The sequence below is a fragment of the Rhinopithecus bieti genome, unplaced genomic scaffold (assembly GCF_001698545.2).
Source record: "Rhinopithecus bieti isolate Rb0 unplaced genomic scaffold, ASM169854v2 scaffold_3763, whole genome shotgun sequence".
Lineage (NCBI taxonomy): Eukaryota > Metazoa > Chordata > Mammalia > Primates > Cercopithecidae > Rhinopithecus > Rhinopithecus bieti.
In genome coordinates, this window is record NW_016804379.1 from 1,086,899 (window position 1) to 1,103,689 (window position 16,791).

General features: G+C 39.0%; 1 protein-coding gene across 8 annotated transcripts in view; it reads right to left on the bottom strand.

Moving 5' to 3' along the window:
- DCAF6 (DDB1 and CUL4 associated factor 6) overlaps positions 1–16,767 on the bottom strand; it is a 146,464-nt gene extending 129,697 nt beyond the window's left edge. For 5 of the 8 annotated variants that reach the window (XM_017867577.1, XM_017867581.1, XM_017867579.1 and 2 more), the window contains exon 1: positions 16,008–16,498. In XM_017867577.1, coding sequence (XP_017723066.1) covers positions 16,008–16,104 — 97 coding nt within the window. In that variant the 5' untranslated portion in view covers positions 16,105–16,498. The other 3 variants (XM_017867582.1, XM_017867580.1, XM_017867583.1) reach the window with 2 other exon arrangements.
- Between the last annotated feature and the right edge of the window lie 24 nt (positions 16,768–16,791).

Sequence of the window (16,791 nt, forward strand, 5' to 3'; positions counted from 1 at the left end):
TGAGCTTTAGGTTCACACTGGTTCCTCTTGTCTTCCAAGTCCCATAGGGCAACTTGGAGAGGGCTGGGTAGATCCTGTGCATGCAATGGGTTTTAATTACAGCTGAGGAATCTTGAACTGGGGGAACCCAAATCTTATATCAAGCAAATCTGCCTGACCTTTATCCCTAATGAGACGTTATTAAACTGAACAACAAACTTGTCTTTGGCTCAAGAGGCTCTCAGTACTCCAGTGTTGGGCGTAAATATGTATTTAGAATTGTTATGTATTCCAAGGCTATTCACTATATAAACCTCACTGAAAAGATAGTCCAGAACAAAACGGTTAGTGCCTCTGCTCCCAAGATGTTCAGAAATCCAAAGAGGTATCTAGAATCTTCTACCAAGAATTACGCACTTGTTATGGATGAACTCACCATTGTGGCTTCCAACTCAAATCTCTCTGTACCTCAAGCTGCCTCTTATAATTCTGTCTCTACTCTGGCATTCTTTCTATGTTAATAGGTTACAAACTCCGTAAGAACACTGCTTTGTTCACCCATGTATTCCAAATACCTAACACAGTGCCTGCCACAAAGTATGCATTCAATACACATTTGCTGAATCAGTGAATAAACGACTGGGATCATGATATTCATTCTGTTCTAGAATCTGTATTACCACTCAATAACATATGGTGATGGCTGGGCGTGGTGGCTCACACCTGTAATCCCAGTACTTTGGGAGGCCGAGGTGGGTGGATCACCTGAAGTCAGGAGTTTAGGACCAGCCTGACCAACATGTCGAAACCCCATCTCTACTAAAAATATAAAAATTAGCTGGGTGTGGTGACAGGCACCTGTAGTCCCAGCTACTTGGGAGGCTGAGGTAGGAGAATCGCTTGAACCTGGGAGGCAGAGGCTGCAGTGAGCCGAGGTCGTGCCACTGTACTCCAGCCTGGGCAACAGAGTGAGACTCCGTCTCAAAAAAATAAAATAAAATAACACATAGTGAACGTATTTCAATGACAATAAATATACAGCTATTCCTCATTTTTAATGATTCTGTAATCATTAAACCATTAAATAAATTACAACTTTGTAATTTGTTTATTCACATACCTATCTCCTTTACTAGACTAGTTGAGAATTAATTATCACTTATAGAGATGGTTGGGGCAAGAAATGTTGGAATTAGGTTTAAACATCTGACTTGAACATACTACACTTACGCTGGACAAAACTTATTTTCTCAGAGCCTTAGTTCTTACTTGGGGGTGACAAGTTCTACCAAGGACAGACAAAACACAGAATTATTTCATCCTTGGCACAGCACAGGACAGATGACTAATAGTTAAGAGATTTAGAGATCCAGATATGAGAGGCTCAGCAATCACCAAACAAATACAGTGTAAAAAGGTCTCACCATGGCAACATTATAATCGGACTGTCTGAAGTCAAAGTGAAAGAGTGAATCCTAAAAATGGCAAGAGAAAAAAAAACATCTAAAACAGTTTAAAAAAAAAAAAAAAGGACTAAGAAAGTGGTTATATAATATTAAAGAGACCAACTCAGCAAGAATATATAACAATTCTAAATATATATTTGCACCCAACACTGGAGTACTGACAGTCATAAAACAAATATTACTAGACCTAAAGAAGGAGATACACTGCAACACAACAGTGGGAAACTTCAACATCCCACTTACAGCATTAGACAGATCATCTAGACAAATAATCAGCAAAGAAACACTGGACTTAAACTGGACTTTAGACCAAATGGGCTTAACAGACATTTACAAAACATTCTATTCAACGACTGCAGAATATACAATATTCTCGTCAACATACAGAACATTCTCCAAGACAGACCATATCTTAAGCCACAAAACAAAGTCTCAACAAATTTTTTTAAACTGAAATATCAAGTGCCTTCTCACATAACAGCAGAATAAAACTAGAAATCAATACCAAGAGAAACTTTACAAACCATACAAATACACAGAAATTAAACAACATGCTCCTGAATGACAATAGGGTCAATGAAGAAATTAGGACAGAAATTTAAAAAAATTTTTTTGAAACAAATGAAAACGGAAATACAACACACCAAACCTGTGGATACAGCAAAAGCAGTGCTAAGAAGAACACAGCAATAAATTCCCACAACAAAAAGTGGAAAGATTACAAATTAATAATCTAAGAACGCATCTCGAGGAACTAGAAAAGCAAGAACAAACCAAACCCAAAAGTAGCAGAAGAAAATAAATAAAGATCAGAGCAGAACCAAATGAAATATGGACTAAAAAAAAAAACACAAAAGGTCAATGAAATGAAAAGCTGGTTCTTCAAAGAGATTAAAAAAATTGATAAACCACTAGCCAGACTAACCAAGAAAAGAAGGGAGAAGAGACAAAATCAAGAAATGAAAAAGGAGACATTACAACTGATTCCACAGAAGTACAAAGATTAACATAGACTATAATGAACTTTATACTCATAAACTAGAAAACCTACAGGAAATAGATACATTCCCAGAAAAACACAACCTACCAAGACTGAACCAGGAAGAAATAGAAAATCTGAATAGACCAGTAATGAGCAGCCAAGAATTAATCAGTAATTTTTACAATTTCCCAGCAAAGAAAAGCCCAGTACCAGATGGATTCACAGTTAAATTCTACCCAATGTACAAAGAAGTAATATCAATACTCCTGAAACTATTCCAAAAAATCAAGGACAGGCCCCTCCCTAACTTATTCTATAAGGCCATTAATCACCCTTGATAACAAAACCAAAGAAGGACACAAAACAAAGGATACAGAATAAAAAGAAAACTACAAACTAACGAACACAAATGCAAAAATCCTCAACGAAATACTGGCAAACGAAATCCAACACCAAATCAAAAAGATAACACACAATGATCAAGTGGGTTTTATACCGGGAATGCAAGGATGGGTCAACATATGCAAATCAATAAATGTGATACACCATATCAACAGAATGAAGGACAAAAACCATACGATCATCTTAATAGATGTGAAAAAAGCATTTAATAAAATTAAACGTCCCTTCATAAGAAAAACCCTCAGTAAACTAAGCACAGAAAGATCATACCTCAAAATAATAAAGGCCATATATGATAAACCTGTAACTAACATGATACTGAATAGGGAAAAGTTGAAAGCATTCCTTTAAGAACTGGAAGAAAACAAGGATGCCTACTCTTCAATATAGTATGCCACACTTCAATATAGTATTGGAAGTCCTAACCAGAGCAATTAGGCAGGAGAATGAAACAAAAGGCATCAAAATTATAAAGAAAGGAGTCAAATTATCCCTGTTTAATGATGATATCATCTTATATCTAGAAAAACCTAAAGACTCCACACAAAACTCTTAGATTTGGTAAATGAATTCAGTAAACTTGCAAGATACAAAATCAACATACAAAAATTAGTAGTGTTTCTACACACCAATAATGATTCAAGATGAAAATCAAATCAAGAACACAATCCCATTTACAATAGCTACAAAAAACAAAAAAAAAGCCAGGTGTGGTGGCTCATGCCTGTAATCTCAGCACTTTGGGAGGCCAAGGCGGGTGGATCACGAGGTCAAGAGATTGAGACCATCTGGCCAACATGGTGAAACCCTGTCTCTACTAAAAATACACACACACAAAAAAAAATTAGCTGGGCATGGTGGCGCACACCTGTAGTCCCAGCTACTCTGGTGGCTAAGGCAGGAGAGTCGCTTGAACCTGGGAGGCGGAGGTTGTAGTGAGCCAAGATTGCGCCCCTGCACTCCAGCCTGGGTGACAGAGTGAGACTCCATCTCAAAAAGAAAAAAGGAAATTATAAAACACACACACACACACAGACGCACACACAAACTAGGAATATATTTAACCAGAAGTAAAAAAAAAAATCTCTACAAGGAGACCTACAAAACACTGTTAAAAGAAATTATACATGATACAAATGGAAAAACATCCCATGATCATTGGATATTCAGAAGAATATCATTAAAATGACCATACTGTACAAAGTAACCTACAGATTCAATACAATCCCTATCAAAATATCAAGATAATTTTTTGCAAAATTAGGAAAAACAATCCTAAAATTCATATGGAACCAAAAAGGAGCCCCAATAGCCAAAGCAATGCTGAGCAAAAAGAATAAAGCTGGAGGCATCACATTATCTGACTTCAAACTATATTACAAGACTATACTAACCAGAACAGCAGGTTACTGGTATAAAAATAAGACACACAGGTCAATGGAACAGAATAGAGAACCCAGAAATAAAGTCACATACTTGCAGCCAACTGATGTTCGACAAAGCCGATGAGAACATATATTGTGGAAAGGAAACCATCTTCAATCAGTGGTGCTAAGAAAGATATCCACATGCAGAGGAATGCAATTGAATGCCTCTCTCTCACCCATACATAAAAATCAACTCAAGGTGGCTTAAAGACAAAAATGTAAGACCCAAAACTATAAAGATACTAGAAATCAGACAAATGGGACTCAATTAAACTAAAAAGCTTCTGCACGGCAGAAGAAATAATCAACAGAATGAAGAGACAACCAACCCTGTTGAATGACAGAAAATATTTGCAAATTATTCATCCAATAGGGGACTAACATCCAGACTATACAAGGAAGTCAAACAATTCAACAACCAAAAAAATCTAACAATCCTATTAAAAAGTAGGCAAAAGAGATTAACAGACATTTTTCAAAAGCATACACCCAACAGGTATATGAAAAAATGCTTAACATTACCAATCATAAGAGAAATGCAAATCAAAACCACAATGGGATATCACCTTATCCTAGTCAGAATGGCTTTTATTAAAAAGACAAACAATGTTAGTTATCATGTGAAAGAAAGGGAACTCTTACACACCATTGGTGGGAATGCAAATTAGTACAGCCTCTATGGAAAACAGTATGGAGATTTCTCCAAGAATTAAAAATAGAACTACCGTTCCATCCAGCAATCCCACTACTAGGTTTTCACAAAAAAGAAAAGAAATTAATATATCTAAAAGATATGTGCACCAGTATGTTTACTACAGCACTATTCACAACAGCAAAGATATGGAATCAACCTAAGTGTCCATCAATGGATGAGCAGGTAAAAAAAATGTGGTATATATACACAATGGAATAACATTCAGCTATAAGAAGGAATGAAATCAGGCCGGAAGCAGTGGCTTACCCCTGTAATCCCAGTACTTTGGGAAGCCAAGGTGGGCGGATCACGAGGTCGGGGGATCGAGGCTAACACCGTGAAACCTCGTCTCTACTGAAGATACAAAAAAAAAATTAGCCAGGCATAGTGGCGGGCGCCTGCAGTTCCAGCTACTCGGGAGGCTGAGGCAGGAGAAAGGCGTGAACCCGGGAGGTGGAGCTTGTAGTGAGCTGAGATCTCGCCACTGCACTACAGCCTGGGCGACAGAGAGAGACTCCATTTCAAGAAAAAAAAAAAAAAATGAATGAAATCATGTCATATACAGCAACGTGGATGGAACTGGAGGTCATTATCTTAGGTTAAACAAGCGAGGCACACAAAGACAAGTATGACATATTCTGACTCATCAGTGTGTGCTAAACAAATGTGTTCACACGGATGCAGAGAGTGGAATGATACAGAATGCAGTGGAAGAATGAGGAGGTGGGAGGATATTACTTAATGGATACAAAGAACGTTATTCGGGTGATGGATACCCTAAAAGCCCTCACTTGACCACAGCACAATCTACGCATGTAACAAAATTGCATATGTACCCATAAATTTGTACAAATAAAAAGTAAAATAAATAAAACATCATCTAAAATAACATTAAAAATATGAAATATTTAAGGATAAACCTAACACCAAAAAGTATAAATCACTGCCAAAAGAATCAAAGAATGCTTAATACATGGAGACAAACCAGAACCACAGATGAGAAGATTCACTATTGTAAACATGTCAGTTCTCCCTGAAATAATATATAGATTCAACACAAAATCCCAAGTCTTTTTGTAGAAATTGACAAGCTGGTTCTAAAATTTTTATGGAAATGGAAAGGGTTCAGAATAGCCAGGATAACTATAAATTTTTTTTTAAAGACCAAGTTTTGGGCCGGGCGTGGTGGCTCAAGCCTGTAATCCCAGCACTTTGGGAGGCCGAGATGGGCGGATCACGAGGTCAGGAGATCGAGACCATCCTGGCTAACATGTTGAAACCCCGTCTCTACTAAAAAAAAAAATACAAAAAAATAGCCGGGCAACGTGGTGGGCGCCTGTAGTCCCAGCTACTTGGGAGGCTGAGGCAGGAGAATGGCCTAAGCCCGGGAGGCGGAGCTTGCAGTGAGCTGAGATCCGGCCACTGCACTCCAGCCTGGGCGACAGAGCGAGACTCCGTCTCAAAAAAAAAAAAAAGACCAAGTTTTCGCCGGGCGCCGGGGCTCACGCCTGTAATCCCAGCACTTTGGGAAGCCAAGGCGGGCGGATCACAAAGTCAGGAGATCGAGACCATCCTGGCTAACACGGTGAAACCCCGTCTCTACTAAAAAATACAAAAAATATTAGCCGGGCGTGGCGGCAGGTGCCTGTAGTCCCAGCTGCTCAGGAGGCTGAGGCAGAAGAATGGCGTGAACCCAGGAGGCAGAGCTTGTAGTGAGCCACTACACTCCAGCACTCTAGCCTGGGCGACAGAGAAAGACTATCTCAAAAAAAAAAAACAAGTTTAAAGTATCACACTAGCTGATTTCAATCCTCGATATAAAGACAAGAAGCTAGATCAATGGAATGTGGCTAAGAAATTGACGTATACATTTATGGTCAATTGATTTTCAACAAAAGGGAAAAGGTAGTCTTTTCACACACACTGTTGGATCAATTGCACATTAATATGCAAAGAAATGAAACTTGAATCTTACAACATATATAAAACTTAACTCGAAATTGTTCACAGACCTAAATGCAAGAGGTAAAAAGAGAAAATCTCCAGGAAAAAAAAAGTAAAAATCTTTGTTACCTTGGTTTAGGTAAAGATTCTTAGATAGGACATAAAAAGTATGATCTATAAAAGAATCTGCTAAAAAAAAAAAAGACACAAACTGAGAGAAAATATTTGTAAAATATATATCTGATTAAGGACTTGTTATTTAAATAATTTTAGAATTCTTACAATATTAAAAAGTAAACCTGAACATTTAACCAGACTATAAAATAAATAAAACAGAAATAAAAGCCACGAAAAGATACTCAACATCACTAATCATTAGAGAAACGCAAATTAAAGGCCAGACGCAGTGGCTCACGCCTGTAGTCCCAGCACTTTGGGAGGCCAAAGCGGGCGGATCACTTGAGGTCGGGAGTTCAAGACCAGGCTGACCAACATGGAGAAACCCCATCTCTACTAAAAATACAACATTAGCCGGGCATGGTGGCGCATGCCTGTAATCCCAGCTACTTGGGAGGCTGAGGCAGAAGACTCTCTTGAACCCAGAACACAGAGGCTGCGGTAAGCCAAGATCACACCGTTGCACTCCAGCCTGGAGCGAAACTCCGTCTCAAAAACAAAAAAAGAGAAATGCAAATTAAAACAACAATGATATATTTCTACACACCTACCATGAAGGCTACAATTACGAACACTCATTACACCAAATGCTCATGACAATGTAGAGCAATTGGAACTCTCATATACTGCTGGTGGGAATGCAGTACGGTAGAATTACTTTGGAATACAGTCTGGAAGTTTCTTATAAAGTTAAACATATTTACCATACAACTCAGCAATCCCACAGTAGATACCTACCCAAGAAGATTTAAAAGTGTTCAACCCTAGTTATTTTTTCCAAGATGTACATGAAGGTTCACTATTTACATTTTCTCCGTTAGCCATCAGCAGTGTTTAAAAAAAATTTTTTTAAATCTCCTTCAAGTACTTGTGGAAGACTACTCACCTTAAACCTGAAGCGACATTAAATTACAATTATAAGAACTACACACCATCTAGAACAATTTTCCAAACCTCAAGCTGAGACTCATTAGTGCATATTACACCAGCTCAATACCAACAGTTTCAAGAACATGAAAAAAAACAGAATGCATCCCATCTTGTAAGGCTTATATATACATCTAGGGAATCCTTTATTTTCGTTGTGTATATCACAGGTTGCCACATAAATGTATTTTTATCATGGATCGTTTTAAAAACATTTTTAAAACACTGATCTAAAGCATATCTGTAACATAAGCTCTATGCTACCAGAAGCTTCTAAACCTTCTAAGCACTTATAACTTGATTCATCCTATTTCAGGAAGCAATGAAACCCACAGTACAGCTATCATAGTGTCTACGGTTGTTATGATTGCTAATATGCCTTTGGTGTCTTGCCTTAAGGAATTATCAATATACTCTATCTTATGTTTGTCACAATTGACTGTCATTTTTCAATACTAAAATCATATATTTTTCAGCTTTCATTGAAATTTCAACACTAAAGAAACAAAATACAAATATTCCAGTAACTTTTCCCCAATGGCTAAAAAAAAGAGGCAAAAGTCAGAAGTTACTAATCTTCATATAATAAATATACTGTAACTTGGCAACATTATGAAGAACCTGGTAATCTAGAATGCAGATGTATTCAAGATGCACTAAAGAGTAATCTACACACAAAATTATCCATTTCAATACATACTGACTCTAATGATATTCAAAGGACATTGACTTCATAAACCCCTTACAGAAAGATGAGATTCAATCTCCACTAAAAAATTGTCTCTGGCTGCCTAATCATAATTTACACATTTTACACATTATAATAAACTCCCTCGAAAAGTACTCTAAAATTACTTTATCAATTGCTATCTTTTAATTTAGAAGTGTTAGAAAGTTGTAGGAGTGTCTGTCCAAAAGGAAAGAAATGTGAGTAGAAACCAGCATTGTATTGAAATAATAGTTTATGAACGATGTTTATCTTTATAAAACTGTATATATATGGGAAAATAACATCTGTGTGGCTAACAAATCACTGATTTCCAAAAGCACTACTCTACAACTAGTATACAGTAATTTGAGAAACTATTACATTTAAACCTACAGGTACCTCTGACTTTGATAATTATTCTTTAAAAAAAAAAAATTCCAGGAGGCTGAGGTGGGAGGATGGCCTTGAGCCCAGGAGGTGGAGGCTGTAGTTAGCCATGATGGTGTCACTGCACTCCAGCCTGGGGGACAGAGCAAGACCCTGCCTCACCCTGCCCCCCGCCTCCCGCCAAAAAAAAAAAATTCTACATTGAAATTTAGACCAGGCTCACAAAGATTAAATCCCTGGCCTATCCTTGAAATCCATGCTAGTCTAAAACAACACTCTATTGGCCCAGGTGAATTTTGTGGTTTTGCCAGCTCTAAGTAAACACATCTTTTAACCACAAATAACATATGGGAAATTATTCATCTTCATTCCCACAACATAACAGGAAGTTTGGTGAAGTGTAATTTTCTTTGATGGGAAGAAAGGAGGTAATTAATCAGTTTACGTAAAATCAATTACAAAGTTTGAATACTACCATTGAAAGGGCAAATGCTATGGTGAAGTAACTGGAAATGTAAAAGCTACAAGAAAAATATCCATTTGTTCTATCCCAATTTTACTATTTAGCAGTAATTCACTGCTAAAAATTTNTAACATGTTGAAACCCCGTCTCTACTAAAAAAAAAAATACAAAAAAATAGCCGGGAAACGTGGGGGGCGCCTGTAGTCCCAGCTACTTGGGAGGCTGAGGCAGGAGAATGGCCTAAGCCCGGGAGGCGGAGCTTGCAGTGAGCTGAGATCCGGCCACTGCACTCCAGCCTGGGCGACAGAGCGAGACTCCGTCTCAAAAAAAAAAAAAGACCAAGTTTTCGCCGGGCGCCGGGGCTCACGCCTGTAATCCCAGCACTTTGGGAAGCCAAGGCGGGCGGATCACAAAGTCAGGAGATCGAGACCATCCTGGCTAACACGGTGAAACCCCGTCTCTACTAAAAAATACAAAAAATATTAGCCGGGCGTGGCGGCAGGTGCCTGTAGTCCCAGCTGCTCAGGAGGCTGAGGCAGAAGAATGGCGTGAACCCAGGAGGCAGAGCTTGTAGTGAGCCACTACACTCCAGCACTCTAGCCTGGGCGACAGAGAAAGACTATCTCAAAAAAAAAAACAAGTTTAAAGTATCACACTAGCTGATTTCAATCCTCGATATAAAGACAAGAAGCTAGATCAATGGAATGTGGCTAAGAAATTGACGTATACATTTATGGTCAATTGATTTTCAACAAAAGGGAAAAGGTAGTCTTTTCACACACACTGTTGGATCAATTGCACATTAATATGCAAAGAAATGAAACTTGAATCTTACAACATATATAAAACTTAACTCGAAATTGTTCACAGACCTAAATGCAAGAGGTAAAAGAGAAAATCTCCAGGAAAAAAAAAGTAAAATCTTTGTTACCTTGGTTTAGGTAAAGATTCTTAGATAGGACATAAAAGTATGATCTATAAAAGAATCTGCTAAAAAAAAAAAGACACAAACTGAGAGAAAATATTTGTAAAATATATATCTGATTAAGGACTTGTTATTTAAATAATTTTAGAATTCTTACAATATTAAAAGTAAACCTGAACATTTAACCAGACTATAAAATAAATAAAACAGAAATAAAAGCCACGAAAAGATACTCAACATCACTAATCATTAGAGAAACGCAAATTAAAGGCCAGACGCAGTGGCTCACGCCTGTAGTCCCAGCACTTTGGGAGGCCAAAGCGGGCGGATCACTTGAGGTCGGGAGTTCAAGACCAGGCTGACCAACATGGAGAAACCCCATCTCTACTAAAATACAACATTAGCCGGGCATGGTGGCGCATGCCTGTAATCCCAGCTACTTGGGAGGCTGAGGCAGAAGACTCTCTTGAACCCAGAACACAGAGGCTGCGGTAAGCCAAGATCACACCGTTGCACTCCAGCCTGGAGCGAAACTCCGTCTCAAAACAAAAAAAGAGAAATGCAAATTAAAACAACAATGATATATTTCTACACACCTACCATGAAGGCTACAATTACGAACACTCATTACACCAAATGCTCATGACAATGTAGAGCAATTGGAACTCTCATATACTGCTGGTGGGAATGCAGTACGGTAGAATTACTTTGGAATACAGTCTGGAAGTTTCTTATAAAGTTAAACATATTTACCATACAACTCAGCAATCCCACAGTAGATACCTACCCAAGAAGATTTAAAAGTGTTCAACCCTAGTTATTTTTTCCAAGATGTACATGAAGGTTCACTATTTACATTTTCTCCGTTAGCCATCAGCAGTGTTTAAAAAAAATTTTTTTAAATCTCCTTCAAGTACTTGTGGAAGACTACTCACCTTAAACCTGAAGCGACATTAAATTACAATTATAAGAACTACACACCATCTAGAACAATTTTCCAAACCTCAAGCTGAGACTCATTAGTGCATATTACACCAGCTCAATACCAACAGTTTCAAGAACATGAAAAAAAACAGAATGCATCCCATCTTGTAAGGCTTATATATACATCTAGGGAATCCTTTATTTTCGTTGTGTATATCACAGGTTGCCACATAAATGTATTTTATCATGGATCGTTTTAAAACATTTTAAAACACTGATCTAAAGCATATCTGTAACATAAGCTCTATGCTACCAGAAGCTTCTAAACCTTCTAAGCACTTATAACTTGATTCATCCTATTTCAGGAAGCAATGAAACCCACAGTACAGCTATCATAGTGTCTACGGTTGTTATGATTGCTAATATGCCTTTGGTGTCTTGCCTTAAGGAATTATCAATATACTCTATCTTATGTTTGTCACAATTGACTGTCATTTTCAATACTAAAATCATATATTTTCAGCTTTCATTGAAATTTCAACACTAAAGAAACAAAATACAAATATTCCAGTAACTTTTCCCCAATGGCTAAAAAAAAGAGGCAAAAGTCAGAAGTTACTAATCTTCATATAATAAATATACTGTAACTTGGCAACATTATGAAGAACCTGGTAATCTAGAATGCAGATGTATTCAAGATGCACTAAAGAGTAATCTACACACAAAATTATCCATTTCAATACATACTGACTCTAATGATATTCAAAGGACATTGACTTCATAAACCCCTTACAGAAAGATGAGATTCAATCTCCACTAAAAAATTGTCTCTGGCTGCCTAATCATAATTTACACATTTTACACATTATAATAAACTCCCTCGAAAAGTACTCTAAAATTACTTTATCAATTGCTATCTTTTAATTTAGAAGTGTTAGAAAGTTGTAGGAGTGTCTGTCCAAAAGGAAAGAAATGTGAGTAGAAACCAGCATTGTATTGAAATAATAGTTTATGAACGATGTTTATCTTTATAAAACTGTATATATATGGGAAAATAACATCTGTGTGGCTAACAAATCACTGATTTCCAAAAGCACTACTCTACAACTAGTATACAGTAATTTGAGAAACTATTACATTTAAACCTACAGGTACCTCTGACTTTGATAATTATTCTTTAAAAAAAAAAATTCCAGGAGGCTGAGGTGGGAGGATGGCCTTGAGCCCAGGAGGTGGAGGCTGTAGTTAGCCATGATGGTGTCACTGCACTCCAGCCTGGGGACAGAGCAAGACCCTGCCTCACCCTGCCCCCCGCCTCCCGCCAAAAAAAAAAATTCTACATTGAAATTTAGACCAGGCTCACAAAGATTAAATCCCTGGCCTATCCTTGAAATCCATGCTAGTCTAAAACAACACTCTATTGGCCCAGGTGAATTTTGTGGTTTTGCCAGCTCTAAGTAAACACATCTTTTAACCACAAATAACATATGGGAAATTATTCATCTTCATTCCCACAACATAACAGGAAGTTTGGTGAAGTGTAATTTTCTTTGATGGGAAGAAAGGAGGTAATTAATCAGTTTACGTAAAATCAATTACAAAGTTTGAATACTACCATTGAAAGGGCAAATGCTATGGTGAAGTAACTGGAAATGTAAAAGCTACAAGAAAATATCCATTTGTTCTATCCCAATTTTACTATTTAGCAGTAATTCACTGCTAAAATTTGTAGAAATACAAATAATGAAAATGTATCAGAAAATACTTAAATCTACAACCCTGTAGATAGACAATCATAATGTTTAAATATTAAAGTCTTAAAAAAAGGAATCTATTTCCTTAGGAAAATCCTAACTTGGAATTTGACTTTTAAAAGGAAGGCTTTATAAGTGTACCATACTTTATTTATTTATTTATGACACAGAGTTTCCCTCTGTCACCCAGGCTGGAGTGCAGTGGCGCAATCTTGGCTCACTGCAACCTCCACCTCCCAGGTTCAAGCTATTCTCCTGCTTCTGCCTCCCAAGAAGCTAAGACTACAGGTGTACGCCACCACGCCCAGCTAATTTTTGTATTTTTAGTAGAGACTGGGGTTTCATCATGTTGGCCAGGCTGGTCTTGAACTCCTGACCTCTAGTGATCTACCCGCCTTGGCCTCCCAAAAGTGCTGGGATTACAGGCGTAAGCCACCGCACCCAGCCAAGAGTACTAAACTTTAAATAAAGTCATTTTATCGCCACACACAAAAAAAGATGGTAATTATGTGACGTGATGGATATGTTAACTAACTTGATTGTATATGAAGTTATTAAGTTGTACACCTTAAATATAACAATTTTTAATTGTCAATTACATCCCAATAAAACTGGGAGGGAGGGAAAGTCATTTTTTTAAAAAAATCACTAATTCAAACATTACCAATGTGGATTTTGCTGTTTCCTGAATGCAAGGCCAAGATCAGCACTGTAGTATAGAAGAGTTGAATAACAGCACAAAGGTCTACTAAGGGTAAAGGCCAATCAATTAGTTCTTTGAAAACATTTTCAAGTTTCGATACTTTCAAAAAGTATTTTCAAGTACTTAGAAAACCACTTTTAAAGGAAGTCATTCCAAAAATGTCTTATTTTAAGAGTATATATCATATCTAAAATACTATTTAAGATAAAGAACTCCCTGTATGTGTGTGTGTATATATATATACATCTGAAAAACTATAATTCAGGGTTTCTACTATAGTCAGTGAACCTTCAATTCCCCTAGACCCAATATACAAATTCCATTTCCATTAGGAAGTCGGAGTAGGAGAGGAAAAAGAAAGTATATGGTTTTGTTATACTTTAATTAACCCGTTTGTAGATATAGCTGAAGTAACTGAACCAAAGGAAAATACTAAAATATAGAACTGTATACAAGTACTTAAATTGTCCAACTGACATAAAGGACCAAATTATCAATGTATTCATGCAAAACAACGTTAACGTTTGTTTTATTAAGCTAAAATTAAGTTCTCTCTCCACAAATAAATTCTAAAAGAAATATTGCACACTTTTTTTGGTAAATAGTTTTAAAAAGCAGACTCTAGCTATGTTCAATTTTAAAATGATTAATCACCACTCTAGGTACTTATCCTACAACAAATGCACAAAAGCTTGTACAATGATGTTCATTACAATGCTGTAAGGGCGAACGTCCACTTAAAGAAGAATGGTTGAGTACACTACGGTACTTCACAATATTACATACTATGTAATAATTTAAAAGATATAATCTATTTTTACTGCCATGGAAAGATCTCCAAAATGTGGAGAAGTTAAAACAATGTTTACGATATGACACCATGTATTCAGGTGTCTCTCACACACACACACACACCCTAGCATTTGCACATATACATATGTACTTGTAAGAATGCAAACAAAAAGGTCTGGAAGAATATTCAGAAAACAGAAAATATTATCTCTAAGGGTGGCGGAGTGAAATTGAATGGGAGGGATCAAAGGGATTTTTGCTTCATTTGTATTGAGCTTCTACAAAATGTATTCGTATTTTACTTGAGACACTAAAAAGCAAGAATTAAAAAATTGCATGCTAACTTTTCTTAAATAATTTACAAACCAGAACTGTTGGCTGTAATGAGATTTCATTTTCTTCTCTTTACTTGAAATCAAAAACAAATGACAGCAACAAAACTGTAAAGAAAAAAATTTTGTTTGATGTTGTTTGCCGTATCTCCAAATAGAAAGAGTAATGAAGAGTATACAGCAAGAAACAAAAAACACCTTTACTAGGTACGTCCATTTTACGAAACCAAACTTTTAGTTGACTCGAGCGTGACCCAGAAGCCTCAAAAAAAAAATAAAAAAAGTTATGCAAAACGAAAAAAGTGGAATACTGTTCCCTCAAGTATTGAAGGTTGTTTTTAGAAAGCTTAACTAAGAAACTGTAAATGCCAAGTGTGTTTTCCAGGGGTGGGAAAAGGAACGTGAAACCCTACACCACCTTTAAGCGGTCAAAACGAACTGAAGAACAGAGTGGAACTGGGAGAGCGCGCGGGGGTGGGGAGAGCTCAGCTATCACTTTTAGGTTTTGGCTCAGCGCCGCAAGAACAGTTTACACGGATTCTGTCTGGAGCGTGAAGTCCCTGAGGGTGGTCAACGCGTCGCAGCCGACACCTAAACCCTCTGGAGATTGAAGACAAGGGTGGGCAACAACTTAGGTTCTTCGGCTCAGCGGGGAGAGCGCGCTGGAAAAGAGCAAAAGAGCTAACTTTTGCTCTAAACGCGGCAGCTCCTGGAGGCTCCGCAAGTCCCCCGAGTCCCAACCCATTAGCGACCCCAACACCTTTACAAACCAGTACCTTCTGCCCTCGGCCCGGCCCTCCGAGGAAAACCCAGCAAGGGCGGCGGCTGGCAGCAAGCATAGGGGGCTTGACTTGGGGAGGCACCGGCACGGGATTCGGCGACCGAGGCCCCACCCAACACCCCAGAGTCTCGGGGCACCCTCGCCGAGACGCTGTCCCACCTCCAACAACCCCGGCAGTGCGCCCCCCTCCCCACTCTGGGCGGCGACCTCAGCGCCTCCGCCCCGGGGCCCCCGCTCACCCAGGTAGCGGCTCCGCAGCCGGGACGGGTCCTCCAGCCCGAGGGACCTTTTCCTCACGTCCCACAACAGGTGTGGGCAGGAGCCACCCCGAGACATGGCTCTGCCTGAGCCGGGTGGGAGGGGAGACCACCGCGTGGGGGAGGGGAGGAGGGGGAGGGAACACCGGATCAACACCCGAGCCGCACCGGCACCATCCGCGCGCCGGGCCTCCAGGGCGCAGCGTTAGATGGCGGTGGCAGCAGCGGCGCCTGGGCCCCCGAAGCCCGGCCGCACCCGGGCCGGAGCTCGCCTCATACTCTCCTTCTTAGACTAACCAGAACATCCAAAGATCAGCAACAGTCTCCTCCCTCGGCCCCCCTCCAACAGGAGGAGGCGGAGGCGGAGGCGATGGCGACTCCTCCCTCTCCTCGTCCTGGATACCCTCCCCGCCAACCCTTTCTCGCGAGATGACGACCACCGTGGGGACTGAGGCTGGTGTGTGCCGCTGCTGCCCTCACCGTGGAAGAATGCATTCGGGCCACTCTAACCAGATTCTTAAGTCGCTAGGGATGAAAGAGGAGTAGAGAGAGAAGCGACTCAATTCTGTAGTCTCTCGCTCACGAGTCTCCAGTCAAAAGAAGCAACAGAATAGTGCAGCATCATCTTTAGGCACTGAAGGCCCGAAAAGCCCATTTTAACTACGGGCCTGCTTAGTCAAAGTTAAGGGGCAGTAGAGCCGGCGCAGCTTCACTTTCCCTTCTCCAACATGGCCTCGAGGGCTGGGGGGAGAAAGAGGAGGTTTCC